This window comes from Thunnus thynnus, chromosome 4, assembly GCF_963924715.1.
Source record: "Thunnus thynnus chromosome 4, fThuThy2.1, whole genome shotgun sequence".
Taxonomy (NCBI): domain Eukaryota; kingdom Metazoa; phylum Chordata; class Actinopteri; order Scombriformes; family Scombridae; genus Thunnus; species Thunnus thynnus.
Window position 1 is genome coordinate 18,625,191 of NC_089520.1, and position 11,783 is coordinate 18,636,973.

The 11,783-nt window shown below is 39.2% G+C and overlaps 1 protein-coding gene across 6 annotated transcripts in view; it reads right to left on the bottom strand.

Moving 5' to 3' along the window:
• cadpsb (Ca2+-dependent activator protein for secretion b) overlaps positions 1–2,458 on the bottom strand; it is a 67,726-nt gene extending 65,268 nt beyond the window's left edge. For all 6 annotated transcript variants that reach the window (XM_067587150.1, XM_067587147.1, XM_067587149.1 and 3 more), the window contains exon 1: positions 1,917–2,458. In XM_067587150.1, the coding sequence (XP_067443251.1) occupies positions 1,917–2,249 (333 nt within the window). In that variant the 5' untranslated portion in view covers positions 2,250–2,458. The remainder of the gene's footprint in view (positions 1–1,916) is intronic.
• Positions 2,459–11,783: the final 9,325 nt, after the last annotated feature.

Genomic DNA, 11,783 nt, shown 5'->3' on the forward strand with positions numbered 1-11,783 from the left:
CGTTAGAGGAATCTACAGAGACATTATTGGACAAATGTTAAATATCCTGTCTTTGCTAAAAATGTATTTGTGATACTGTGATAAAACATTTCTTCATACCCACACAGGACAGAAATATGACAGTAAAATGACAATAACATGACACTATAAAAGCACATATTTGCCAGAAAGTAATCAACCTACATGTGTTGTTAAATGTTTCTATGTAATTAATTATCCTCATTCAATATTGTTCCAATTAATTTTTAAAAAGTAAAAAAAAAACACTCTATTGCTGTCATTTAATTATGGACAACTGCACAATCATTTTCCTGAAGTGATTGTTTAAAGCCAAAGGATGCACATTTGGACCAAATCAAAGTCTAGAGGCAGACTGTAGGCAGACAGGCACACTTTGAATTCCTGGTCTGACAGCACACATCAGATTGTTTGTCCAGATATTCACTCACCCACAGCAGAGGATTGTGGTTGCCTAAGCTACCAGATATGAAAGTGCATTACCGAGCATGCATTAGACTGATCACTAACCTACGCTGAACGGGACTACGAATAAACACATAGCTGGAAACACTTTGGTTTATGCCTCCCACATGCACTTGTGCATGAGTCAGCAGAAAATTCAGACCATATGGCTTAACGATGTCCGGAGGAAGACAGTTTGTCTGCAGGTTAAACAAAAACAACAATTGCAAGAGCAATTGCTACAGTGTTGTTTACGGTGTTTCCTTGCATGAGTGAAACATGATCAGGATTAGATTAACAGAGGTGAATCTAAGGCTGGTCCTTAGGTCCTAGCACACACTGAATGCCACTTCTATCCTGTGAGGAGGGCTACAAGTAACTGATCAACCATGTGGTGATCAATGTTTTTCACAATATAAATGTAGCCCTACACAAAACATGCTGATCACTATAACTGTACCTTAATTCATAATTGACAGTCTCAGTATAAACAGAAGATATCCTATTTCTGGTTTGGCAGACTAAATGCACAAAACAAAGACAATACAGTGGGTCTATTTTCCTGACTAACAATCAATTCAGCTTTCCTTTGGTACAGTACAGTGGGGCCTGTACATAGTGACTTTGACAGTAAGGACATCATGACCCAAAACTGGCTCCAACATCAATGGAGCATCACAGCAGCAACGTGAAACCAGGATGTGGGCCTTGTCCCTCAAAGAAACTTATATAAATCTTATAAGCTGGACTTCAGTAGAAGACGGTATTAAAAATTAAATGTGTGGACATACAAATTTTTAATGCAATTAATTTACAGTAACCCATCGAGAGGAGTCAAGCTCATCTGCAGAGGAGAAAGGCTATTAAGCAACCCTCCTCAAGAGATCTGTGCCTAAAAGTCACCTTGGGAGGCCAAATTGACGGGATAAGTGATGGCGCAAACGGGTTGGAATTGGGTATCTGCCAGGAAAGCAGGACATAGAGGCACATACAGCTGCATATCTAATGGAAAGCAAGACTTCGGGTGAGATGTAGGCCAACAAGGACAATGACACCGGCTAGTTTTAAATCGCCGTCCACCCCCTTTTGAACGCCCTTTCAATTAATGGGCTTGCTGGGACTGATCTCACTTGTGAGGTTGTGTATGGAGGAACATGGACTGCACTCAGTCTGCAGCTCTGCAGTACCATGTGTCCTTTCACTATCCGGAGCTCGGAGCGCTTCTATGTGCTCCTGTCATGCTCCGAGGATTTCAGCATTTTGCGTCAAAAAACCAGCAGAGGTTTAACTGGAAGTGTGCTGTATACATCCATGCGCTATCGGATAGGCCTAGTGGCCAAAACCCCTCTGTGTTCTAGCTTATGTAGGTCATCAATGACAACATCTGCGATATGAAAGGAGGCATTTCGTCAGCATGTGGTTATTAATTATGCCTTTGCACCGAGGGCCCTTACCTTCTGCTGTCGCCTTGCCATATCTGTGGGTTGTTTTGCATTGAATGGATAAGCGACGCATCGCATCACAAAAACATACAACTGCAGCTTCTTTTTACGGTCTTCTTCCTCCCTCTGCAGCTTCTCCAGATCCTCTTTCTCCTCGCTAACGGCTGACGGGCTCGGGCTGGTCGGACGGGCACTGCTGCGGCTGCTGCTGGGTGCCAGTCCACCCGAGCTCTCGCTGGTCCTGCTTGGAGAGATGCGGGATCCGGCCTGAGGTGCCATCGCCTCTTTGCTTTCCTCCTCCACTATCCCATCAGATTCCTCCTCGCTGGACGACGGATCTAACATCTTGCTCTAAGAGTGATGCCTCCCTACAGATATCCTAACCACCTAAATGAGTTTTTTTGATGTTCCCCGATGATGGTTGAGCCGTTGTCTTGTCCGTGCCTAGATAATGTGGAATATGACCGAAGTCAAGACAGGGATAGGCCCTGATTGTACTCGCTCGCTGAGAGATGTCAGCGGTACGAGTGATGCTGGAAGAGGTTGAGGCTGCTTCACACTGAGCACTCTCCGCCTGCGCCGAGCACGCGTCGATGCTTACGTATTTTCTGTATTTTATTGGCCAGTCACCGCTGCGGATGTGAGAGGGGGAGGTGAGGATGGAGCAGAGGGGAGGGGCAGGGGAGTGTAGTGTACAGATGAGGGGAAGGAGAGCGCTGAAAGCGGGCGATGGCCTCTCCTCTGCCTGCCAGGCGGGGACGCAGGCGCGGGGAGCTGGCCGTGGTCCTGAACAGAGAGTGAAGGATGCGCGGCTCGTCCTTCACTGTAGCTCATCATAGCGTTCTGCGGTGGTACACCTAAGATGGCTGCCACAGCAATGCTGCGATATTGTCACTGAAATGGGGAACATTATTCAGTCTACGGGGCAGTGCACGGGATGCAGATCAGTAGGTGTACAATTTTCCCGAGCCGCCCCATGCCGTGTGTTGTTGAAGGGTGGGGTGTAGCCAGAAAGTCTCAGCTGCTCCATCTCTGTCTGTAGGCTTATGGTCTCTTGTCAGGAAATAGGATCACACTGCAATCACATAAGCTTCCCATCTACTAAACAGAGATTTAATATTGAGGATGAGTACAAATCTTCAGTTTTTCGACTAAATTCCACTCAGTGCTGATCAGTATTAACAGTTTCTGGCCAAATGCAAATGTCTAATGTACAGTGTAAAGTCTGTGTTTTTTCAGTAACCTATGATATTAATTATGCTGTTTTATTTCATTTTTAATGTTATATAACAGTGTTATTGTACAGTATATTATAGCGGAGTGGGATTTGCTGTCTACTGTATGATAAAGTGGTCACATGACCTTCCATGTCCTTCTAAGGCAGCCTACAAAAAATGAGATCCTTAGAAATAATGCTACAATGCTACAATACAAACGTCAGATTTACATGACTGTGAGGAAAACAACTAGCAACATATTAAATCATTCTAAATCAGTCACATTATATAATTTTGACATCCTTGAAATGTTTCCCAGCATTCGAAATGAGACACACATATTCTGGATTAGAACAGTATTTTGCTTTAGCCTTGACAAGATTTAAAATAGATTTAAGCCCTGATGTCCTGATGTTATGTGTTGCTAATCCAAAACATTGAGAAATCAGTTTAAGATAGCATTAGCCAGCATGACACAGAAAATGCCAGAAACTCCTTTGATTTTGATTTGTCAATTCAAATGCAACAGCTGCAGTCCTTTGAGCCAATTATGTGACGCAGTAGTAGTACAGTAGATCTGTCACACCTACAGTATCTCGCTTTCTGACTCCTAACCAGGGACCCTATTGACCTAATTAAACTGACAGGTTGTTAAGATGACATATATTCTACCACAGACTTTGGCTGACGTGGAACACATGACTGAGGATTTTAGTTTAATTCAATTCAATACAACTTTATTTATCTTTGTAAGGACAATTGTTTGCAGCAGCTCACCACCCAGATCAAAAGACACAGTACACATGCAAAAAAAAAGGGAAAAAAAATGTGAATCACAAAGCTAAAAACAATGAAAGGCTATAAACCCAAAATAAACTATATATGGAATTATTACAAGTTTAACAACCATAGATTATGTATATTCATATATTGTTTTATCATATAACATATATTATTGTAAAGCCACGCCAGTGGGGATTTATTTTGGAAAATCTCACATGCTATCTAACAATATCCTGCTTACTGTATTATTTTTTAAAGCCTATTGAGATGTTTTTCAGGCGAAACCACAATATCCGGAAGATGATTTGTTGATAACTCCTGCAGCTCATGAGACTTTCCTCTTGGTTGCTTGTCTGACCTGGTGATCACATACCTGAGTGGACTCTCTTCTCTCTAATGCAGCAGTGGTTCCCAACCTTTTTTTTGGATTGTGACCTTTTAAAGTGAAGCCATGTTTACTCACAACCCATATATCTACACAAGTGGTTTTACCAGTGTGTTGTTCCCTTCCCAGAATCTGAAAAGGTTTTAGAGGCCTGAAGAGGTAAAAGTAAGGTTAGAAGTCAGAAAAATTATTTGTGCTGCAGAAATATGTTTTTTTCTTAATCACCGTGTGACCTTCCAGATTTGGGAGAAGAAACATTTTACCCTTTTTTATTATGCCCATATTGTCTATATGCTCAGTTTGAAATCAAATGCATACAGAAAACATGTGTAGGACCAAAGTGGGAATTATTTTGCTTAGGTGTTGACCAAGTATCAGGAGGCCTGGTGAGCTACAAAGCACACCAGTGATCAGATCAAACCTTTGAAAATGTCATCCTTTAAAACGCCTGTCATGTTCAAAGAAACCATGTACTTTAGGGTTATTTTCCCTCCAAAAACATCTTCTCTTACTGCACCACTTATGTCACCCTTTTGACCCTGCGTTGTGTTCACCTCCCCCACCATCATGGTACTTACACTTCCAGTATACACATGACAGGCTTTATACTGTGAACTCAGCATGCACTGATGATGAGCCGGCCTGCATACTTCACCTCTGAGATTAAATTGAATCTGACAGTTGGACTGACTAGCTGCTACTCCAGATGTTCCTTGCACGTCTGACCAGCAAATTCCCTGCAGGTAACCATGCTTTCAAGGACTCCTCATTTCCGATTTTGCTTCAGTGGACCTCCTGTTGCCTTAACTTGGCATTCAATAGTCCTTTAATTTTTATTCACACGGCTCATCCTTGTGGATTCTCAGTATGAGATTTTCCTGTGGTTCCCATGGTCCTCATCTTGTTAAGTTGTCAACAAGCTACTGCCAGTTCCTGATGGGTGAGGCAGTCAGTACACTGACACCCATTGGTTTTCTGCGACTGCATACTCTTGAGATCCTGTGGAAAGGTCTAGCACTAACCTTGGCAACAGAACTCTCTAAACCTTTTAAACATTAATAATTGACTGATGTTCTTTGCTCTGCTCGTATACTTCAACTAGAGTGTGTACACATTAAATGTTGATGTTCTTCAGGGTAGTGCAACACAAAGGCTACGGTGGAAAAAGTTACAAGTTTAGTCATGCAACAACGAGTGGAGTTTTGTTTGTATTCTTTTCTTGTTAAATCTCCACAGTCAAAATAATATTCAGAAATTTTAGAAAACAATCTCATTACAAGGTCTATTTAGTCGCTGGTCTGGAGCTTTTGATCATATCACATGGTCTTCATCAGAGGATGAAGTTTGTCCAGTTGTCATGGAATTGTAGATGTTCAAAATTGTAGAAGTCGTCAAAAAAATGTGAAAACTACAAGTCCATGGCAATTGGGCAAACTCCATATTGTGATGAATATCATGTGATATGATGGAAAGCTCAAGTACAACTACCAAATGGATCTTGTGGTGAGACTGTTTTCTCAAATTCATAGAAATGGCAATAGACAATGTTAAAACATTGATTTCTTTAAACTTTGAGGTAAGAGTTTTTGACATGTCTGTCGAATAAATAGTGATGGAAAAATAAGGCAAATTCCCAGTTGCAGCATACTGTAGGTTCACCTGGAGAAAATAAAATGACTGCTTGTTGAGATTTACTCCCAACATTAACAGTTGGACCACGATCAGCGGAGACAAGATGAATCATTTGAACTTTTCTTGACCCTACCCTAGATATTCAATATTAATTGCAGTCATACACTGTGGGGACCTGGCTGAATTTATCATCACACCTGATGCCAATCTCAGTGTCTTCTTAAGTGTCACGCAGAAGCTTTTCATATTGAAATGTTTAAAGTGCAAATCTATAACAAATACAATAATCAGGTTGAAGGAAAATCATAATATTCACACAAACAGAACCAATAAAAGCACACTAGTGTTGTGTTTTGTGCTTTAATATGTGTGTCTGTGTGTGTGTGTTCCTGCATGTGTCTTTTGCACACTGTCATGTGCGTGCCTTTGGAGAGCTGACACAGACAGCATATGTAAAGCACACAGTGACGCACCAGACAGTGCAGCACAGCTGAAATATCACAGAATAACTGCATAATAATATATTCATGACTTCCCTCCCTCACCTCTCTGCATTTATGAATCCTTCCTGTCATTCTATGCATCATATACGATGCATGTTTATTTTATTCAATATATATTCTTAAAGACTGCCAGAGAGATACATGAATTGTTTATTTTTTTAAGCAGCAACACATTTATCTTGAGCACTTGAGTGTGTATCATTCAGATCTGTATTCCACTTTTTAGTCACTGACTTGGTGTTTAGTCACCAGTCATAAGCTCTAAGTTTAAAAAAAGGTTTGTCAGAGTGTGCACATCCACACCCACACACACACAAACACACACCCACACACACAGAGGCTCAGAGGCTCCTCTTGAGTTAGCTGAGGAGCTCTTTGAAATATTTAAATGCTGGGAGCGTTTTTAATGTGAGATTGATGGAATAGGGTCAGTGTCAGCATTGCAGCTACTATGGCCGTCTCAGAGAGGGCTTCGCGCCCAGCAAATACTGTATGATGATGCTCTACATTTTCACCAAGAACATGTTTACATCCTGGGTAACTGGCATTTTAAAGCATTTGTTGTAACAGATGTTAATGTGAATTTGAACTTCGCAGAGGAGTGAAATGCTTAACAGTCTAAACTGAGATGATTATGAATTGGCTTGTAGGAGTAAGGAGAAGCCCATTTTAAAGAAATTACCAGTCTGTACAAATCCTTTTATGTAAGACAGTCCTCCATTTTTTTCCCACTGGTATAAAATAGAAGACGTAGTTTCTCTCATTGACATTAATTTTGCAGTGAATTTGAGGTGGCATCCCGGTAGGTCCAGAAGAGAACACATTTTTCCTTTTCTTTATTTAACACAAAGAAATACAGATAGGCTACAGTTGATAATATCAACTCTAGTTTTTCACTTCTAGCTTATTTCTGGAATTTGCACAGGTTAACGTTTCTTTCTATAATTTCAAGCTACACTGGAATGATCCATTTTTAAAACAACGTCTATTCCATCCACTCAGCCTTAATCCTGATTTATGGTGGGTTTGTATCTTCTTCTTGTATCTTGTATTTTCCAGATTAATCCCAGGGCAAAGGTGGTCCCCGTGCAAGAAAAGAAAAAAACACTATATCAACTCCTTGGACAGTACAGTTCTTTAGTGTATACTGTATGTGTTGTTGCTCAGTGATAGGTGAAGACCTCATGAAAACCATCAGATTTATGCTTGCCTCTTCCTCCCACAGTTTTCAGGGTAGAGCAGGGAGATGATGCCAGAAAAAGATTCATTAATAATGCAGCGAGAGACTGAAGCCTCACCATGTCGAAAAAAAAAACCTTATAGCTGTTCGTCCAATACATCTTCTCATCAACTGTGTGCATAGTGGGTGAGATTGAGATGTATGTAGCTCATTTGCACATATTGTGGACACATTCTTCGACTGGATTTTGGAGAGAGAAGAAAGATCAGATGCCGTAAGAAAGGAGAAAGTAAAAAGGGCTCATCACTGCAGTTTCAGAGATTTTCCTCTCAATGAGATGACTAAGTACTGCCCTCTTTTGGCCAAATAATCAAAGAACATTATAAGTGATCTAGTTTGTTGTGTTTAAATAATCAAGGCCACAAACAAAAGTGAATATTTGACTACATCGCTCAAAGCATTATGGAGGCAGCTGAAAAAACTGCACTGCTAATTAGTGCATTTTTGAAGACACATCACTTTGTTTTTTTTCTCTTTCTTATTCTAGATGATTGGTCACCAAAAACAATCATTGCCATGTTAATGGCTGAGTTCCGGTGTTGTAGACATTTTCCTACTCAATTTGTTTCTCAGTGCAGGATAATGATATGTCTGAACATGTGATTATCCGTGTAAAGACCAAAGACAACAGGTTGCATTACCAGGAGGTGGTCGGTGAAACTACAGTGCCATTGATCTCCAATCTCTTCAAAAATCATTAAATTACTAGGACTGTGTTTGTCACACATTCCGAAATAAATCAGCATGTACAAAGGTGATATGCAGTGAGCTAAACACGCTTCCAGTAAGGTTTGAAGACAGGAGCTGGTCATTTAAGATTCAACTAGGGTGAAACAGTATTGGACATCAAATTAAATGATAAGATAAAAAGATGAGATACCCCAAATTTAGACCAAAAGTACTGTAAGACTATAAGCCCAGCGGTGCTTAGGGCTAATTGCAAACATGCTCATAAAGACAATGCTAACATAAAGATGTTTTAAGGATATAATGTTTACTGTTAAACATCTTAGTTTAGCATTTTAACATGCTAACATTTGCCAATTAGAATTAAACACAAAATAAAGCAAAAAATAACACTGATGGGAATATTATTAGTTTTGCTGGTATTTGATCAAAGACCCAACTGTTGGAGAAATTCTTATTTTTACTTTATGATGATACTATATGAAAAGTCAGGGTTCTGCCAAAGAAACTGGGATTCATACTCTGGGGACAATGAATGTCTGTACTAAATTTTATGGCATCTAAATTTTCATCCATCCTCTAGTTGTTGAAATATTACAGTAGATGACAGAACATGCTACTAGCAGGCTAAAGGTGGCAATACAATTAGATTTTTAGTTACATTGTCCCTCATGCTAAGAAGAAAAAAAGGCCAAGTACAACACAGTAATCGATGTAGTAATGAATAAATAGAGGCCACAAGAATAAAAGTAAAAAGAGCAACACGCTTAGTTAGCCCCGCAGTAAATGAAGAATCGTATTGTATTAGCAACACATTAGCCTCAGACAGCTAATGGCCAACTTGGTTAACAGTAAACTGATCACAGAAAAACAAATCATCTTTCACAAAACAGCTAACATAAAATGAGTAACAACTGTACAGAGAATGGTCCAACAACAACAACATGTGGGGAGTAAATAAAAGAAGCCTGTCTTGTTTGGTCACAGATCTGACAAAATGGTGGCCATAACAATGTCCGTTAAACTGTAATGGCTCGGCTGGGGTTGCTATAGTAACACTGCTGGTGGCAGAATGAGTTTCCCTCCCAGCACAATGGAGCGAGGCGACTTCTTAAACTAATACTGCTGGTTGTAGGAGTTGTAATAACTGAGGTGTTTAGGTTTATCCAGTTAATTGCACACAAGCTGGTGAGGTGGATGAGCAGTAATAGAAAATAATGAACCTCTTTTTGAAGTACTTGTAGGCTACTTTGAGTATTTTCATTTTATGTGACTTTCCACTTCTGCTCCATTACATTTCACAGGGAAATTTGTATGTTTTACCTCACTGCATTTTTCAATGGCTATAGTTACTAGTTAATTTTCAGATTTGTACATTTATAGATTTTATATACAAAACATGGTGTATTGTTGTTGATTAGACTATACCCACCGGTATGTATAACTAGAATAATATAACAGTGACAGGGGGAATTCTGCATTATGTGTGCTTTTATATATTTAAATATTCAAATATTTTATATGCATTACTTTTACTCATAATGGAGCATAGGAGCAAATAAGACTGACAAGCATAGGTTAGTAATGATGCAGTACTGAAGTAAATCAAAATAATATTCTTTGTTAGCCCAAGAGATTCACCTACAACCTTTATGTTTATTCAGTGTGAGATGTTTGTTTTTAATTTTCCTTTATTTCCCTGTCCTGCTAATTAATTGTAAACATTCTCATTTAGACTTGTCTTCACCTTCCTGCGCTGCATATCCATCATTTTCAGAGTTAATTTCCAGAGATTTCTGACTGGCTTGTAAAAGTCTGGCATTCACCTCATATGAACCAGAAAGCAGCTGCTGATCTTCTGCACAGAGTTGTTCTGGCTGTTTTTCAGTCTAGACTGAAAACAAAATGTGATTGGTCATTTTGCCATTAACATCAAAAAACTGCCTGAGGGAATCAGGCAAGCAAAGCTACTTTCTTCTCATAAATAACTCCCCAACACACACTTCTAATGACTTTTATGCCTTTGTTTTTCATTTTTTAAATCATAAATGGGCTGCTACCCTTGCTGTTGTATTACTTTTGAGATTTCAGATACTCCTGTATATATCTTAAACATTTTAACATGCAAACTTGTAATTGTCCAACCTATAGCAGCTTGAAATTAATGGCTGTCTCAGAAGCATGGATGAGACAGTAATGTTTGTAATTATTTTCTAGTGGGAATCTCATTTACTCATATAGGTTTCAGCTGATTGATTAGCAGTCAGGACAGCATAACACACTCTGACACAACAATACATTGGCATCTAGAGTAAAAGACAAACAAGTACAATCAAAACAAGTCCAACAAATCAGTGTTCAGTCTGGCATTTATGTGATGTGATATGATTTGTTTCAACTTCATCTAGTCCTATAATTTTATTCATTATTGTTTTACTTTACATCCATATACTTTTCTACTTCTTATACTTCTTTTACTGCATCCATTAAACATTTGAGTATATGCTTTACTTTATCTCTCAAAGCTTTTTGTTTTTTCTATAAAAACAGTATATTGTTTTAGAGTATCATATTGTGTGATCCAGTGGTCTGATGTCCCCTGGAGTCATCTGGGGTGTCGATCTGTTACTAACCTGTGTCTCTCCTCGCCCTGCAGGTGACTGATTGGAGTAAGCCAGAACAGCTGGGCCCGGTGTACGTAGGTTACTTACACCACTGCTGCAGCTCATTCACTCTCTCTGCTTCTCCCTTCAGGCACCGTTTGGTTTATGTTACTTTAGTCATTTATTTTGCTTTTATGCACCCTATAACACCCGCATACACATCTTCCACTCACATCACACTCCAGTATAAGTGTTTAGTTTATTATTTAATTTCGCTTACTTTATTTAATAAATTATCTTTTGTTACCTTTGTATGGTGTGTCTCCCTTTTGCTGTGGCCAGCCAAATCATAACAGGTGGTAATCGTTGCACTATACATAAGAACAATTTGTCATTGCTCAAAAATCTATCTGTAATACAGATTTGCCACCAAAAGAGGTCAGCAAAACCCTTTTTTATAACAGTGCCAATGGCTTAATCATCAGTGGATCATCAGAAGACAAAAAAAACCAAACAGTATAAGTATCTATGAAGATTACAATCTAGACTCGCATATAATATACAAAACAATCCTTTATTTATTATATATAACACTGAACTGCTTCATCATCATGAACTTCATCATCACATTTTCAATCAAGTTATAGGTGTTTTGTTTTAGAAAAACATGAACTTATTGTAAAGGGGCTGAGGAGGGTTATTACACTGCAGTAAGAAAGTCATACTTTTCCCTTCAAGAGCGTATGTAGCACACTTCAGTTACCATGGTGACACTGGATTTTTGTGCAAGGAAATGGCTTGCTTAAATGCATATTCAAATAAATTCAGT